The sequence below is a fragment of the Syzygium oleosum genome, unplaced genomic scaffold, assembly GCF_021117445.2.
Source record: "Syzygium oleosum isolate NSW1041296 unplaced genomic scaffold, Sole_v2.1 Sole_v2.41, whole genome shotgun sequence".
Classification (NCBI taxonomy): Eukaryota; Viridiplantae; Streptophyta; class Magnoliopsida; order Myrtales; family Myrtaceae; genus Syzygium; species Syzygium oleosum.
In genome coordinates this window covers 210229-228661 of record NW_026607525.1, presented here as the reverse complement: position 1 = coordinate 228661, position 18433 = coordinate 210229, and the positions used below count along the sequence as shown (strand labels likewise).

Here is an 18433-nt window from a genome sequence, read left to right as displayed (position 1 = left end):
TCATTTTGATGATCACTTCCATTTTATACAGTGATATATCTATCTTTTTTTATCATCTTGAGCCAAGGAGGTGTATAACTTGGTTAAAAGGGAACTTTGGCACAACTTTTTCGTTAAACAGTTCTGAGGATTTAGGGACAAGTACATTAGAAGTTTCAAATTTTTTTGTACGATGCTCATCCAATTTTCTTAGCTTTTCAAAATGTATTCATTCCTTGCCAAAAGCTAACGTTCAAAAAGCTAGGTAAAAACAACTTTATCGTTAAAAAATGCCATGCTAGCATTTTAGGCGATCTAAGTCACTGGAGTGACTTAAATGAATGAAATTTGAAAGTTATAGTATCCAAATGAACAATTAAAAGTTACAGCAATAAACTTATAAGCGTCGTACAAAAGATTGAGAACTTCCAATGTATTCTTCCCACATGAAGAAATACTTGCAAGAAAAAAAATACTTTTGGGTTCATTCAATGTAAATTATGTAATGCTAAAGAGAACCCGTATATTAGGGCGTGTTTGTTTTGGGGGAAACTTCATGACAAAGGAAAATGCTTTTTGGGAAATCATTTTTCAGGCAAATTTATCCTCTTTTTAGGTTATGGAATTGATATTCCTAACTTTAAGTAAGTACATTTTCTTTGACCGCCAATGGTTTTGCATTGTTTGATATTTTCAACAAACCAAACTTGTGAAAGTCAAAACTAATTCGCGAAAAATTCTTTCACGTAAAAAAAAACCCTTAAATGTACTTATTTTTCACTCATACAATCACATTCACTATAAAAGAGAAAGATTTAGCTAACAAATTTCTGAGGTGAAATTGAATTTTACTTCCAGTCGTGAAATAAACATGAAAGATAGAAAAGGGCATTTGAGAGGATTGCAGTCAGGGAATATAATCCCTTCCTTTCTTACATAATAATAATAATAAGCAAAGGTTTCATAGAGAGTCTTCGCATCTTCAAATGAAATACGAGGTAGCTTTGAGCAATCAAGCACAGGTTCACTTGTTTAGCAGTGCCGACCTTGACATCAAATGCTTATCGGAATGCTGCATGGAAGTTGAAAAATAAAGAAAATGAGGAATGAATGAGATTGCAGAGAAGAAATTGGGCCGATTAAGGACATAGAATGATCAAGTCTCCTAATAAAAACTTTACACATATTCATACCGTGATGATTAGTAGTTACTAACATGGACAAGATGATAATATCCATTGCAAGATTAAATGTTAAGCAACCTCAAAGTACTCGCACCAATCACGGGCCATTTCAGGCGAAATACATGCTCGAATGAATTGGACTGTCACAATATGCAGTTTGATACATTGAAACTAGTTTGGTGTAAGCTCAGCCAATACAGTTCTGGAAACATACATGGTCCGTGCATTCTATCTGCGGGGTTCTAACGCAGGCATCACATGTTTCTTGAGGTATCATTTGTCGAGTCTATTTAGAATCTATATTCTAGGCAATAATTTCGTACATTATTTTTATGACCAGACTAAATTAGCGGCAACAATGAAACAATTAAACGTCAAACAAGTTCAGAAAGGTTTCTGCACCAAAGCTCAAGGAACATCTCCTTTTAGATTACAGGCACTTAGGAGGGGCACAGACTATTGCAGATAATGCTCTATAGATATCATATTGAACAGCATACTACTGAAACAGAATCTAAGAAACAGTCTGTTTACGGAGTTTCTACCAAAAACTTTCAAAAAAATGCAAGAACGTCTGAATATGTATTGTGAAGCCAGCTAGTAGAAAGAACTGAGTAATTCGTGTATGATAGAGAGGAACTTACGTTATCCATTTTGGCCTGATTGTTGTTGTCTAACATCAGCCCGAAATGAATATGGGGAAAGTGTGCCCACTAGTATAGATAGCAAAAATCATTAGGAAACAAATTAAATGAAAAGATATGGGCATTAGCATTTCACCCAACAAAAATTAAATAGAATTACTCAATCTATCAGAATCAACTCACGTTTTTGGCAGCAGTACTGAATGCTTCCCTGTGACTAATGTCCGGATTACTTGCCTTGATCCTCTGAATCTCCTCTCTAAAAACATCACCATGATTTTGACCAGAGGACAATAACCAAATATGTCAATAATTGCTGAGAGCTTTCTTTCTTCTTTTATCATGGAAAAAGAAAAATAAAAAAAAGGACATTGTTTTAAGCGCATGCTGTGCAGCGATTTCTGTTTCATTACTTTATGAACTGGTTATAGGCTGAAGGTACACGCTGCCTCTTCTCGGGAGCTGCAAATCCAAGAAAGCTACAACTCATGAGTTATCACACATTATAAATATAAATAAATAAATAAATATATATATATATATATATATATATATATATATATATATATTGTAATTTTATCCAGTCAAAACTTTTTATATCTTTCTTTTTTTTTGAAAAATAACTTCATTATATCATTTATCAAGCACATAACGAAATTTATTAACAAATTATTCACAACATGCGAAGTAGTTGTTTTATAATCAGAGGAGGTCATTTTCTTCTTCTTCTTTTTTATGTAAATTGAATTTTTCTCTTATGGTCGAAAGAACGTAAATACATTATAAATGGAAATATGAAAATGTCATTTCTCAAAGTAGAAGTTTCATGAGAAACACTGTATAAGTATGCAGGTTTTTCCTCATTGCTCGCATCCAGAGATTTTATGAAATGTCTGTAATTTTGGTAGAAAAGCACCAAGTTTAGGTTGTCTAAGGAGAAAGATTCCAGACTCACGTCGATTAACAACCCTTTGCTCGGTGACATTCGCCGATGGTGCTCGCATTGTGATCTTGTTATTGCCTTTTGAAGATGAACCCATGTCAATCTTGTAATCCTGCCTAGGAGCCTATATGAGAAAAATTTCCAGAGAGAAGAGAGATTGCATAAGTTAGCTGTGATTAGTAGTGCAAGATCAAAGAAAAAAAGCTCATTGCTTTAGCTATTACATCTCTTTTCCACAAATTTCTTCAGCAATATTGTTAACTTGGAAGTTGAGCTTAACGAGTCCTTTAAGAACTCCTCCGGTGAAGAAGGGTAATTATTTTCACACTATAGAGTTATGCAAGTGAGGAAGTAAAAAGGCGTTTCCCTAAAGAAAAAAGGTACCTTAATATGTACTAATTGAGGAAAAATGAGAAAAAAGAAGTGGGGGCAAAAAGAAGAGGTCTTAGGTTAGCACATATAGGATGGCGTTGACAATACTTTATACATTTTTCATGTGGGCAATGTCTTTTTAGAGAGAGAGAGAGAGAGAGAGAGAGAGAGAGAGAGAGAGGTGAAGTGATGTTTTCTGGGATGGAGCTAGGGGAGAGAGAAAAAACCGGCATTGAAGTGACTGGATCAGTCATAGAATGGTGGCTAACATTGAGAGGAAAGAAAACAATAATAATTATAATAATTGCACATAAAGCCCAGATTGACAGTCCTTTCAAACCAAGGCCAAGCCCTCTCTCTTTCTTTGGGATCTTAAAAAACACAAAAAAAGAAGGAAAAAACTCCATTTCTTGAGACTTGTTTCCACAACAGAGGACGCAGATCTCATGGGAAAGAACCGATTCTTTTGACTCAAATCCATCCTCAATCAAATCAAGATTCAAAATATTAAAGAGAAACAGTAGCTAAAAATAACCCTAGGGAAGGGAAAAATGATGCTTTTGCCTTGAAGAGAGTGGACAGAAACTGACTCAAAATAACAACTTCAGCCGCAAAATCCAGCTCTCCTACACAAAAGCAAAAAAACACATAGGCTTTGGTCCTATGACGGCTGCTATAGTCGCATTTCGGAGACCATAAAGAATTGAAAACCTTACATCGTCATAAATTTGGACACACCATATTAGAAATGTTCTTTTTTTTTCTCTAAAGCAACCCAAAAAAAAAGGAGGAGGAGAAGTTATTGTCAGCACACCTGAAAATCTTGCCAATTGGTGAATGACTGTAAAGCAGCAGCAGCCATGTTGACAGACCAAAGATTAGAGCAGTGGCCGCACCGGATGGTCACTATGTCGAGCATGCTACTGCATGGAACACTCACCTGTATAATATCCGCAAATCACAAGATCAATCAATACCTATGTTATCTAGTGAAACTTAATCACTGCCAAAAAGAGAAGAACTAAGGAAGAAAACCCAGATCAGGAAACGAATAACTATTTTTTGGTTGCGATCTGTTTGATTAGATACTGTTTTTTCTTTTTTTAATGACAATAAAAGGGGGCTAGGTGGACCGAAACCCTTCTCTTCTCGATTTGGTTTTGGTGAGTTCAGTTCAGAGAAAACCCTAAAAAAATTAGGTCATGGTGCTTGGTGCTTTGTTTGAAAAGGGTGCTTTGATGGGCATGGAATAAGTAGATGGAAGATTTGAGAAATAGCCTTTGTTTTTTTAATTTCCTCCGGTGACCTAAAACATATACTAAAACAAACTGTGTGAAGCTGCCTTCAATAAGAGTGCATCAGATCTGTGTTGGCAAAGGAAAGACAAGTCACAGAGCTAAGAAATTAAGATGTTGGAGGAGTTGTCTTCGTCAGTTTGTCACTGTGCGCTTGAATATTTTCGCACATAAATCTTTTTTTTCGTTAAAAATAAAACCGTTTAACTGCAGGAGCAACACACAGCTCAAGCCAACAAGCCCTCCCTCTCTATAGGACCTTAAGAAATGACTTCCATTTGACTGAGAAAAGAAAGGTACAGTCGGACGATGGAGACGTGACTGCACCAAAAAACAAGGAAGACTCAAAGACGAAATCGATGGGGTTTTCATCTAAAAAATAGACAAAATAAAATAACACAGGTGCAATGTTTTTTTCCTTTTTCTTTCCCCTTCAATATTTTTGCAGGACCTAATAACTTGTGCTTCTTTTTCCTTTTCCAGCTGCTAGTGCTTAGACTCATTGCATACACACACAGAAGCAATAAAAACTGCAAAGCAATGGATGAATCAGAGCTCGGGTGAGACTTAAAAAGAAGTGAAAAAGCAGAAACCCCACCAATAAGCCCAGAGAGAGATGAGATGAGATGATGATAATACCGCAAGCACAATATTGCAAAAGTTGCAAGGGATGTAGCAGAGCTGTTCAGTGGATGCGATATCTACGCAGCTTGCCATTTCTACACTCACAAAAATGTTAAGAAAGCTCCTCAATTGCACAAGAAGAAGAAGAAGAAGAGGAAGAAGAAGAAGAAAGATGAGTTAGGACTTGCTTTCTGAGAGGTGTTGAGATGTATCACAACAGCAAAACCTAGATGGTCCTGGGTGGTATAAATAGAGGAAATATTTCAGAAAAACGAGAGGATCGAATGGAGTGGCAAATGAGAGAAAGAGAGAGAGAGAGAGAGAGAGAGAGAGAGAGAGAAAAGATGAAATTCTATGATAAAAAGGTGGGATGGGAAGTGGCCATGGCAGGCAGGAAATGCTGGGTCCGGGGTCCGGGAAAAGGGAGAACAGGAAAAAAGTTGGGATTTATTGATAACTGGGTTTGGGTAGAGAGTAAAAAGTGGGGGCGAGAGCAAAAAGTGGGGGAGAGAGCTTTCAGATATTAGGCAGGGTTAGGGCTAGAGGAGGAAGAGAAGAGGTTTTGGATGCATTACCATAGATATCATGTCCTTCCAACTTAAATTACTTCTGGATTCTGATACATTTTTCTAGACTAGTTAACTTTACCGCCCCCCAGGTAGACACCTAGTGTAGTTTCTTGTTTCTTTTTATTTTTTTTCTTGAATGTTTTTTTTATCATATAACATCGTTAGTGAAAAATTCACAACCAATATTATATATGTACCGACGGGAGAAAATAGCTGTCATATTTTATGAATGGATATCCTATCTATATACTCAATCTCTGAGAGCAGCCTGTAAGTATAGAAATTTTCAACTACAGCAGAAAAAAGTGAAATGATGTACGCGATTTAGTCGGCATGTGTTTAGTATAATTTTCTATTTGGTTTTTTTGGATGGTGCAGCTTCTGTTATTTGACAGTATTATCTCAGCAACTTAGGTTTTAAACAATGTTTTATACATGGGTTGTGTATGAATTTAACGAAAAATAAAAAAAAAACAGATCTTGAGACAAGCTAATCACTGAATCATGCCCAAACATCAAAAGATCTGCGTACCTTTCTTTTTGCAGACAAGATGTTTACATAGCTTGTGAAGTCAATTTGAGTACATATAAAACTGAATTCATTTTCTTCTTTTGTGAGGGAAAAAAAAGAGAGTATTTTTGCACATATATGTCCCTTTTCTTCCAGGCATAGACATATATATGCCCTTCAAGCGAAGCAAAGTATGAGCGACCACACACGCCCTCATCAAACCTGCTTTTTTTCTACAGCGGACGAGGGGGGCGACATTTTGACCCTCCCTGTCAAATAATGCCACGATGTGGACAGTATAGAGCCATGAGCCACTTGATGAATTGGGTATGTTCTCACGCATGCATGCCATGCATTGCCTTGCATTGCATGCACCATACATGGATCTGTGCACTTAATTGGAGGCTGCATTTACTGCCATGTATGTGTGTCTGCCTGTATGGGTGAATGGACCACAAGAATGATTGTTTGTGAAGGGACCCTGTGGAGTAATTTCAATGATGATGGGCGACAGATTATTGCGTCGACTCATTCTGTTATTAGGTCAAGTCAATTACATATTTAAAAAATATCAATCTCTATATAATGGGGATAATTATCCAAAAATTCTTAAACTTATTGTATGGTAGTCAATTTGGTTATAAACCTTCAAATTGTGTCAATTTAGTCTTGAACATATTGACGATTATCCAATTTAATCTTAAATCTATTATTTGGATATTTGACCAGAAAAACTACATTGGCTAATCGTCAAAATATTTAGGACTAAATTGGCAAATCATCAAAAGATTTAAGACTAAATTGGCACAATTAAAAGGTCTATGATTAAATTGGCAAAGTTTCGAAAGGTTTATGACTAAATTGGCATAATTGAAAAGTTTAGTACTAAATCAGCCTCCGTATGATAGGTTTACGACTTTTTGGACAATTTTCCCCTATATAATGGATTAATCTCAAATACACCGCCAGTGCAATTTTTTTTTTGTACACAAGTCACATCCATCACCATTGATTTGGATAGTTGGTTGAATTTTTAGAATAAAACTACCTATATCAATGATGGTGGAGGTAGGTTGTCGTTGTACTATATATATTTGGGTTACACAAACCGGGTAGCATATGAAAATCGTTATGTATTTTGGGGCATACAAAAGGAAAACATAACATGTTTCCAACAATGTTAATTTGTCATATGTTGCGATTAGTTATGTCCATCACTTCCTTCGTATCTACTTTTATTGTGAGCAATTCTTCACAGCGACAGAGGAAATGCGAACATAATAATTGAGAGGTTCTATTGAGCGGTGTTGGGAAAGTTAATCTATAAGCCTTATTGGAAAATTATTGCAGGTCCATGCGTGGCTTAGGTCTAGGTTAATTTTCGAATGAGATCACATAGGCTAGGGATATAAATGTGGCCTTCTGTACATAAGTAAAACAAGGCTATAGGTAGGTACGAAGTATACTGAAACACAGTATTGTTGTCACAAAAATTAATGAAATGTCTTGAATTGGCTTTCTTCTCAATTAGGTTGGAGGAAAACATGCCTAAAGTACGTAAATGGATTGATATGCTGATCTAGTTGATCGTTGAGAAGGAATCTATATATACTATTCACATAAACCTATTGTACAGCAGTCAATTTAGTCCTAAATTTTTCAACTGTGCCAATTCATTTTTGGTCGGAAACTGTGCCAATTTAGTCCTAAACCTTTTAATAAATTGCCAATTTAGTCCTAATGCTTTTAACAAATTGCCAATGTAGTTATTCTAAGTAATTTTGGTCGAAAATCGCCGAAGACTACATTGGCAAATCATTAAAAGGTTTAAGACTAAATTGACAAATTGTCAAAATGTTTATGACTAAATTGGCACAACTGAAAATTTTAGGATTGAATTGGCCGCTGTACAATAGGTTTATGACTTTTTAGATAATTTTCCCTATATTGTAGCTCTGTAGCTTGCTTATTTTGGATGCTCTGACAACTAGCTTAGCTAATAAATCCTCCGAAGGTAAGAGCAAATACTCACTTCTTTACTCATAGCTGCAAATATTCTTCTCTTACCTTGTAAGCTTCTTCAGAATCCGAAGTGATGAGAGGCGACATGAAGGCTCAACAGCTTAGTACGTGACTAACCCCACCTCATTATTCAAGGTTCAAAAGCTTACCCAAAAATAGACTAAAGTGGAACATTTTATCACATGATCAATTGATTTGAAGAGGAAACCCAAGTATGCTGGCCATCCGAAAGAAAAGAAAGAAAAGAAAATCCACTAAACCTGTACAATACAAAAATCCATAAGTGATTTTGAGTTGAAATTGACGCTTGAAGTCTCGGTTGTACCATCCCAATCACATGTCGGGCGACAAGGTCCAGACAAACTTCTTTAATTGGAGAAGTACGTAATGAATGAAATGCATAGCCGCGGTTTAGGGTTGCGATTCATAATTAACAATATCGATTATAAACAAGAGTTATACCAAATGCCTCGATTTGATTTCACCAATTGAAGATCTTGTTTCAAATAGTATTAGTTGCTGTTAAATGAACAGCCTAGCTTTCCGACACTAGTGATCAGATGCCCAACATCCCAATCCTGGTGTTGTATTAAACAACTCCACCCGAGCCTTGCTGCCACTCGATAAAACATTTTCAACTTGGGTAGTAATTCGCTCATCTATACGACGAAACTTACGCTACAAATATCTACAAAATTTCGTTTCATTCAACCCAATTTTTTTTAATGAATGCCACTGATATTGTCTCCACTTTGGTCATTCTTACAAGAGTACTATTGGAATTCCTTCACATACATTTTTGCAGTCCACTCTAACTCAAACTTACGACTTCGAGACCTATAAATCGATATACAATGTCAGTTGAGCCCAAATGTTCTCTGGCATGGCAATGATGTCCAAATCCTAACAACACCACATAGAAAGTTACTTATTGCTAGTAAACAGGATTATGGATGGGCTTTCTCAAATTTGGCTTGATTAGAAGTTCATTACCCGGGACGACTCTTCTATCAACTCTCAAGTGTAAAACTAGAAAATGCATTTGACAAGACGTTCATGACCAACCTATATACAATTGCGCATATTCTCTTCTATACTATCTGCGTTGGACTCTCATATTCTACAGGAGCATTTTCTGCGCACTTAACTTACAAAACGTGAAAAGAGATGAACTATCCAAAGATCTACACACTGAGATTAAATGAAGTAATCAGGTTTCAGACTGAAGAAGAAATGAGGACTACTCACGCAAGTTGCTCCTCATCCTCCCTTGAGGGTTTGCCATGCCCACTCGAAAGCACCAACTGTGAATTGAAAATGGTAAGCGATCATGCAAAGAGGACTCCATTTGGCGGCATCTAATGATCGGGTGAGAAATTAAAAGGTGCTACGCTGGAGTAGGTTGAGTTCTCAAGGAGAATGGCAAGTAATGCGACTGAGTAACCTAAGTTCATAAACCAATGAATTAATCATTTGTCAGTCCAACCTTCCAACATTTATCAGGTCAACCAACCTCAGAGAGAGAAGGCAATGGCACATGATACTCATTTTCAGTTGGAGATTTTCACCAATATATTATGCTTCGCAATGTTTTACCCACATACATGCCAAGTGTTAAGAGAGAAATGTCAAAACTAGTGGACATTGAAACACATTCCAGTGACCGAAAGTTTAGAGAGGAATGATATCACGGCAAACTGTCCGTAGAGAATAAAGGCCCTCTCCAATCAAGAATCAACTTGGAGAAAAGCTACGTCTCTTGAGGAGATAGAAACTGCGGCTATCCTAGAAACAGGTTTTTAGAGCTGCCAACTGCCAAGAAACAGGCTCTCTCCACTGAAGACGAAATTCAAATGTGAAAATGAAATAAAAAATAGCATTCATTATCCTTTACTCTGGAGAGCTAATGTTGTCCCAGGTGTTAGAAAAACACAAGGACCAGCAATTGTTTGTAACGCGAGACAGAATTTAGTAAAAAGGCGTTCATTTCGGTACTAATGAGTGCACATCTTGTGCTCATACCTGTTCCATTGGTACAAGTTCTGGACCCTGAGAGCCCACAAATCTTCAAATAAAATGAGGGAGGAAAGATGAAAAGACCACAATACATTCCTATGCAGAATGTGTATTCAGTATATCATTTCTGTCTGAAACAAGGCCCAGATCTGGTCCACCTGCAAAATATGCAATCAAATTTAAGCCAGCTACACGAGAGTTCTATGATGAATATCTTCAGTCCCCACTTCAGAGCACAATGTGAAACAGCATTCTTCAGCTTCTCCCTATTGGTGAGAAAGAGGGAGGCTCGAGGGGAGAGAGATCATTCATTCAACTAAGGTGTCTTCAAGCTCTCAAAGCAGCCTTGTGAACCATGGTTTCCTTGTGGATTTGGTGGCAGCTTTTCTCAACAAGATCGAGGAGCTTCTCCAAATTTGTCGCCCACGAGTTCAAGATGTCATTGCTGTCCTTTGTCGTTTGGAAACAGACAACTCCCATTGGCCGGTCTATCTTTGCCACCAGGGACTTGGAAACAACCATTTCAGAGAGATGCTTCTCAGCTTCCTAAAATGGCAATATAGAACTAACAGGTCATGCCGATAGAATATCATTCAAGCTTGTACAATTATCGCTATATGGTCTCTCTATCAGATGATACTGTTGATTTAACAGATCGAGGCATGTGAATGATTAGAGCTCTCTAAAACAGTGGTAACAGAACCTCAAAAATGGAGCTCTATTCCTTGAGGGTTACGCTACATAGATTTTTTTAACACATTAAGAAAGCGGTTACAGTGAGATATAATTGTGTCAAGCAGGAAATGGTGAGTGTCAATACTAGCAGAAAAGCTAGCCCAGCTACTTTAGCATATACAGCAGAGCTCCTCCCACCCTTCTAAAGGGTATCAGAATGTAAGGATCCATGGGACAAAAAACGGTTTCACAATGCCAGACAATGACACTTATAGCTATGCCAAATTTATGAACAGAACTTGACTAAGCTGAGTATACACATATGTCAGTCGGAAATGCTGACGGAACAAAACTACGAAGACAACATTCTCAATTCCATGACAAGCCTTTGGCTTTCAAGGCACCAAAACCTCTTTTCCCCTTTTTTCGAACTAGTACACAAATCCAGCAACCATGCCCCAATCAGGGATCACAGGCAGAGAGGCTGCTCAGGGTTAAATGAGGGGTCTAGCCAATCATCCATAAAGAATGACATTGATAAAAAAATATAGACCAATTTTTAACACAATCAGACCTGGATGCTGAGGCATAGAAGCTCTGCGAGTCTCTGCAATGTGATCCTCGAGTAATACTTCGAAACGACAATAATATTCTGCAGAAAATAGAGAGAGTCACACCTGGACGATGATCCAATGAAAAGAAGAAAAACAACAAAGTTCTGTAGTTACATGTTCGATGATTCTCTCCCGAAGATCTTCTGCTGCCTTCTCAACAAGTGCGCCTCCAAGCATGTTTTTCTCATTCTCAAATTCATCTTTGAAAGTATTCCAAAGAGCAGTCCATTGAATAACCTCCATTGTGACCAACTGTTTCAGCAGCAGCCTGTGATAAAATATCAAAGGCACTGTCAACCATATTCTATGGCACATTATTGAGATATTGAAAGATGTACAACCAATTACCCAAAGCAAATCAAAGATGTACCTGAATTGGGGAATTTCTGAGAGATTTTTATCTTCTAAAGTGGCATTGAGAAGGCTTGACTGCATTGGATCATGTGGTGCCAGAACTAAGTACCAGCAAATTTTCCTTAGAACCTGCATTTAATTATTTCACAGAATGAACAGCTGTCCTTTAAAAAACTCAGCGAAGTCTTAACAAAGCCTTATTGGAAAGAGCTTCACCGGAATCCACTGCTCTGGGTTTCCCTTCACTGATGGAATCTCATATATCGCCTTATAGCATCGACAAATCTCGAGGTAATCATTGTTATGTGAGTAATACCTACATCATTAACCACATGAATGCAAGGTAAACTGAGATGTGTAACTCAAATCCATCAAGGAAGAAGAGTATGTGCCAGATAAATAAAGCAATATAAGTTCATGCTTTGAACTGCAACCAGAGTGGCAGGTAGTGCTTGATTGGCGAAAAGTTTTAGTTAAAAAATATTGGACCCACAATTATTAAAAGCAAAACACCAACATACCGTATCATGTGTTCATAGTATATCCGTTTCAACTCCAGAAGCGACGGAATATCAGCTGGCGCTTCTTCCACAATATTTTCACCTTCTTTAGGCTTTTTCTTCTCTTTGGAAGGATCTGATTCAAAGACTCGGGGGCTGATCTTCCTGGAAAGGATCTGTGCACGGACATAATCCTGGCGATCTAAGCACAAACGAACCTGCAAAATCCATCGATCAGAAAACCAATCATAGTAATAGTGCATAATCAGCCAAAAGATACACAGAAAACCCATACTTGTTCAAGGATGAAAGCAATTTTCTCCGTCTTTGCCATTGCTCCAAAAGTTTCTACCTGCAATTCAAAACCATCATAATGTTGGACAAAGAAGAACAAATTACAAGATCTATGATCACAGAAGTTAACTTCTACTTACCGCAATTTCTTGCATCAAATCAGCAGCTTCTGCTATAAGACCCTGTTCTTCCTTTAGTTTTGCAAGTTTCTTGATCAATCGTGCTCTCTCAATCTCAACATATATCTGCATAACAAAACTAGCTATAGAAACCACGAAACACAAAACAGATTGCTCATGAAAAGAAGCTGCAATAGAGTTTGAGTTCCATATTCACCTTCCCAGCAGCGACAGAGTTAAGTGTCTTAATAAGCTCTATCTTGGTCTCCAGATCAGGTGTCTGGTCAATATATTGCATAGCCTGCTGTACCATAGCTGTCACAGCCTGTTTATAAGAAAATAGGAACGCATATGTCACCATCCAATGACTTGATCATGTTTAGAGACAGAGAAAAATTTGAGTTCAACTATTTGATTAACAGCAAGGATATTTTTCCATTCTAGAAAGAAAGTGTAGTAAAAATAGGAACCAATAGCAAGGTGCAATACAAATTTCAGGTATCTCGATCGAGAGCATCCCATCCAATAGAAAACTTGCAAACAGCACAAACACAAAAATATCCCCATAAAGGACATATCATGAAATATATCCTGAACTTGACATGAAAAAAAAGGTATGATCATACATTAGTAGGAGAACAAGAAGAAGCAAAATGATGGGAAGGAATCCAAAAACACAAGGTGTGAAACTGAAAAAGATTCCACAATACTAGAATCTAGAGCACGAGCACCAGGCCTGACTTCTTGCATCTCTAGAGATTGCCTAGAGCCAATACCCATATAGATATGCCAACGACATTCGTTTTTCAGATATTCATACACAGTTGGCACGTGACAGCCACACAAAACGACAGTTCAAGATTAAATCAGTATACATATGGGAGGTAATCCCTGCGGTACAAGTCCATATCAGTATAATCCTTAAGGTAAAGGTTGTCACGATAAATATCGAATAATAGAATTTGGACTATACTTTGGATTAATGATCATAAGACTCTACACAAAAGTAAGGTCTAAAGATAGATCCTTGACTCCTTTCTGTACAAACACCTGTATGTTATCTTAAAAAAGAGGGAATGAAGCTCAAAAGTAGAAAACAAAAGCACAAGCATCACTACAACAGAAGCGCATCACTGAAGAAGCTCTCGTACCTCTCAAGAGTTTACTAGAGAAGCATCTGGGGAAAAAGTAAAGAAGAGAACAAAACAAAAGCAAAACCAGATGATGGCAGTGAAAAGAAGAAGATTGGAGGATGAAAGAAAGAGACAAACTAAAGAGCAATATGCTATGACAAGAAGAATTCCCTCCCCAGCCAGAAGAGATGGTTGCTGTACAAAGATGATGGCATTGTGCTGCACTGCCATTTGTGGAGGCACAGCAGACCTCCTATTTACCCCAACACAAGCTCGCATGAAAGTGGATCCCATTTCCAACTCCAACAATTAAAGGTTATTGCTTATTCCTGCCAAAAGCTTATGGACTCTCACAAGTCTGTATAGAAAGTATCTTCAGCCTAGCCACAAGCGCCAGTTAAATCCTCTATCGGGCTACCCAATCTAATTCAGGATGAGCGCAACACTTTATTCTCATTTAACTTTAGACATACAATGTGTCACGCGCAATCAGAACTTGGGCCTAATTTGAGTATTATGAGGTTAAGTCCTAATTAAATAGGCAAATATCCCATTCTACATCCGATGATCCTACTCAGGATCTCGACTGGGAACGATTTTCGATGTGACCACTTTCCATCTTTTTAATTGCATTGTACACAGATACAAATCCTAGAAACAATGTTCAAGGTAAAAAAAATTGTGTTTGCACAATTAATAGCCACTGGTCATAATGCTCTGACTAATATAGAGTAACTTATCAGCATTCAGCACAGCATACCAACAAAATAACATCAATGAAGAGCGAAAATTCCACCAGCTTATCGCCCAAAGCAGACATGAAAAGGCAAATATATGGACATAGGCTATTAAACAACCCAATTCACTCCTGACTAGGTAGTGTATTCTTTCTCACATACTTCTGTTACAGAAAAGTTTGGAGCAACTAAATAAACGAAAAACCAATTTAACACATATGAATATCCAAGCATCAGTGTCATCAAATAATTTTGACTCCTTTAATATCACTTGAAGAGGAACACAAAGAGTGCTTTGAGCTAGGAAGACAAAAGTTCATGCCCCACGAACTTGGTAGACGACCAAACACAATAATCCTAGCTCCTGCTTCTATGATATTTCTTTCCCACCAGTAAACCTAACACATGCTGTGTTCATGCAAGGGAGATACTCCACAGCAAACCCTGCAAACCCTCATTGCAATGGATAGGTACAACCCATACTCATAGTTCATCTTTAATTGATCAAATATTAGTTTGTCTACGTGTAGACAAACATCAATCCCTTGATCAGTATTTTGAATCACTCCTATAGCACCCAATCTCAATTTCTTTTCTCCCAGGTTTCATTGTTAAGTAAAAGATATATTAACTAAGGCAGTAAGGAAGTACCAATCCATCTACAACAAAAAGAATCCATCCCTATACAAGATTATTCAAATCCTAAAACAAAATTACTACTCTAGAACAAAAACAAAGAGTAGCACCAACTACCCACTTCACTAAACCCTAAAAAGATGACAAAGCAAAATAAAACTACTTAACTTGAACAATGTGCCTTTTCTCTTTGTTATCATAGACTAAGGATAACTATTTTTCAATCCTTCACTCACACGTGTTATACTTCAATTCCAAAGGGAGTGTCCATCTTGCAAAAGTACAAGTTCAAACTATTTTGCTAGTAACTGCCTACAAATTAGCGTCCTTGATAGGATACAACATCACAGGATTTCATGTTGACTTGATGGATTGGGAGATATTTAGCCATAGCTAATCTTGAATAAGAGTTTCCGTTAAGATACCAAGTAAACTTTCAACAACTTCTACCTATTGAGTTTCCTGTCTCCTGTAATTTTTTTGTTTTGGGAGCAAGCGACAACGCTAAGTGGTTATGATGGAAACTCACTTTCTACTACTCAGGTGCTCAAGACTCGCTGATATTAAGCAGTTTCACTTCAAAAGTAAACACAAGTACCCTGCCGGAAAGGATATCACAAGGCTAACCCTTTGCTGTCCACCCATTCTTTGTTTAACACAGGTGCAACATTAAACTTCCACAGGAATATAAACCCCAAGCTTCCTTCATTAAAGAGCTCCAAAAGCACATCTTCTTATCAATTCTTCCAAATCTCCCCAACTTGAATAATTTGTTACCCGTGAGAAGTTTACTTCAAATGATAATGCAAGAAGGAGGTGTCCGACCCAAAAAAGAAATATCATTTACAAGATGGTGCATCCGCAAACTCAACAATGTGACACACATTCAATATTGATGGGTACTAAACCAAACAAGTTCAGGTGCAAAACACTAAGAACCCACTTAATTAGTTGCCCAATGCCATCACCTAGGACCACTACGTACGCCAGCAATCGACCAGCTAATTACTTGCCGCAAGGCTCAAACCCAGAAAACCCGCAGCTCGAGAAGCGGGATCCAAATTTCATAATTTAAGCAAGGGCAAAAAGATCACAACCAGAAATAAGTAAGAACGAAGCCCCTTTTTTCTCTTTCACCTGCTTGAGCTGGCCGCGCCGCTTGGACAGCAGAACAATCTGGTCGTTCAGGGTCTTCCACGCCTTGGCGTCGAGGCACAGCTGCAAGATCTCCGTGACCGCCTTCTTCGTGCCGGCGACGTCGCCGGCCAGCCTCATCTGCTTCTCCACGTTGAGCAGCTGCTCTATGGCGGCCTCCAAGTTGCCTCCGCCCTCCTGCCACGCCCACACGAACCCCGGCATAATAAGGAATCGGACAAACCGCAGGACACGACGATTCAATCGAAAAAACAAGCGGAAAGAAAGCTTATAGATGGACGTAGATCCGAAGGCAGGGAGGGCGAACTGACCATGGCAATCTGGTTCTGGAAATCGGCAGGAGCCCTCCGGCGACGGATCGATTCCGGAGCCCTAGGTGAGAGAAAGAGCGGTCGGTGAACCCTCGCTCACGAAACCTTTCTCCTCCTCTCTCTTCTTCTTCTGCTTCTTCTGTTTCTCTCTCTTCTTCTTCCTTCTCTTTGAGCGCACTGACTGACGCGAGAGGAAAATTAAATTATAAAAAAAAAGGAGAAAAAGAAAAAGAAAAAGAAAGAGTTCGGGGGGGAATTAATAGGAAAAAACGGAAGCGAATCTCGGATCCGGATCGGGATTGGCCCGACCCGGTCCTCGGAGAAGATGCGATGGCGGGTAAGGATACGGCCCGAAACTTCGCCAAGACGGCCCAGCGAGCCAGGGAATTACGTGGGCTGTGGACCGGGCCATCTTTTAAATGGAGATGAAATTTCCTTTCCTTGAGGGCGATTGGTGGGCCGCAAACATCGACACCATTCGCATTTATGTTTAGTCGATTTTGCACGTGGATGGTGTCGGCAATGTGTAATTCCACCGATCAAAAGGGTGGTTAGAATTTTAGGGCGCACATGATCACCATTCTGTTTTTCTACTTTTCTGTGTTTCCAGGAACATGTTTGGAATAGAAATCCGTTTTGACAACGCAATTTCATTTTTTGTATTTCTAGAGCAGATTTTAATTTCGAAAACAGGTTTGAAATAGAAATGAAAAGTAAACATTTTCTAACTTTTCTATTTCTGGAAGAGAAATGAGAAATAGAAGTTCTGCTCATCGCTTGGTGTCGACTAACATCTTCCCTATTTCTGGTATTCAACTGAAAGAAAGAAATTCATACCAAAAGCCAAGAAGTAGCGGACTAAATCAGTAACCATTCCCGACAAGCTTTGATCGGAGATGGGTCGATTTTGTGTCCTTCAACTAGGAAATGTTGCAGGCTTCTTGCACAATCTTGTGTGTATCTTCAAGACTACCGTTGGCGTGATTTATCTGTGGAATTCGCGAAGAGCATATAATGGTGTGATGCTGCACTGACCTTCTCTCTTCATGAGAGTCGTTTTCTAGTGGTTCGTCTATCATGAATGTAACTTTCATGTCGGGGCAGATGTTTATGTACTGAGGTAACACGCTGAAACATAGTTTTCTAGCTCTTGAGGTTCAGACTCTTGGTATGAACAAGCTCACCCGATTCTCGAATGGCATCAACCAAAAAGGCTCTTCCGAGTCCCGATGCTTCTCTTTTCTTCGGGAAGACTCACAATTGCCCCGATCCCTTTCTTTGCAGGCAATCGTGCGAGTTATCCGTGGACTTCACGAAGAGCAATTATAGGATCAGCGTGGTGCAACGCCGATCTCTTCTCATCGTGTGAGTCGTTTCCAATGGTTCGTATGTCATGAATGTATTTTGCATGTCTGAGTCGATGTTCGTGTATAGATGTTGAGCTTACACACTAAAACATAGTTTTCTAAGCTGTTTAGACACTTGGTACAAACAAATTCGGCTGATTCTCGGATGACATCAACCCAAAATAGTTTTCTGAGTCACGGCTCTTCTCTTTTCTTTGGAAAGACTAAAGAAATGCAAATGGTTTGAGCTTAACGGTGCTGCGTTCATTCCCATCCCATCCCGCAACCCGATTGGGCAACATTTTAGAATCGACTAATTTCGCTCCATCAAGAGACGGATGTGAATGCGTCATTCTGACAGAGAATGAACGATTCGCACCTGCTTCCTTCATTTTCTATC

The 18433-nt window shown here is 38.5% G+C and overlaps 2 protein-coding genes and 2 long non-coding RNA genes across 5 annotated transcripts; 2 read left to right on the top strand and 2 right to left on the bottom strand.

Annotated features, from left to right (window-relative positions):
• Window positions 1–909: 909 nt before the first annotated feature.
• LOC115692896 (axial regulator YABBY 5) lies at window positions 910–5352 on the bottom strand. Of its 2 annotated transcripts, XM_056306087.1 has the most exons (8): window positions 5230–5352; window positions 5057–5136; window positions 3937–4062; window positions 2763–2874; window positions 2221–2269; window positions 1991–2066; window positions 1808–1876; window positions 910–1051 (listed from the first exon to the last, which is right to left on the bottom strand). In XM_056306087.1, exons 2-8 carry the CDS (start codon window positions 5132–5134, stop codon window positions 1004–1006), a joined length of 558 nt encoding a protein of 185 aa, XP_056162062.1. In that variant the 5' UTR covers window positions 5135–5136; window positions 5230–5352; the 3' UTR covers window positions 910–1003. The 2 variants fall into 2 exon arrangements, with proteins under 2 accessions (XP_056162062.1, XP_030475728.1); XM_030619868.2 differs by having other exon boundaries at window positions 5057–5288.
• LOC130136065 (uncharacterized) lies at window positions 5214–5463 on the top strand. Its single transcript, XR_008815132.1, has 2 exons — window positions 5214–5330; window positions 5361–5463. It is a non-coding gene; the product is annotated as an uncharacterized LOC130136065 (long non-coding RNA).
• Window positions 5464–10232: 4769 nt separating this feature from the next.
• LOC130136061 (26S proteasome non-ATPase regulatory subunit 12 homolog A-like) lies at window positions 10233–16861 on the bottom strand. The gene is made up of 11 exons (XM_056306082.1): window positions 16688–16861; window positions 16359–16553; window positions 12933–13040; window positions 12737–12841; window positions 12598–12654; window positions 12324–12520; window positions 12019–12118; window positions 11819–11931; window positions 11563–11716; window positions 11409–11486; window positions 10233–10705 (listed from the first exon to the last, which is right to left on the bottom strand). The coding sequence occupies exons 1-11, from the start codon at window positions 16688–16690 to the stop codon at window positions 10487–10489; spliced, it is 1329 nt and encodes a 442-aa protein (XP_056162057.1). The 5' UTR covers window positions 16691–16861; the 3' UTR covers window positions 10233–10486.
• On the top strand, window positions 15529–16058 carry LOC130136068 (uncharacterized). Its single transcript, XR_008815135.1, has 2 exons — window positions 15529–15764; window positions 15947–16058. It is a non-coding gene; the product is annotated as an uncharacterized LOC130136068 (long non-coding RNA).
• Window positions 16862–18433: the final 1572 nt, after the last annotated feature.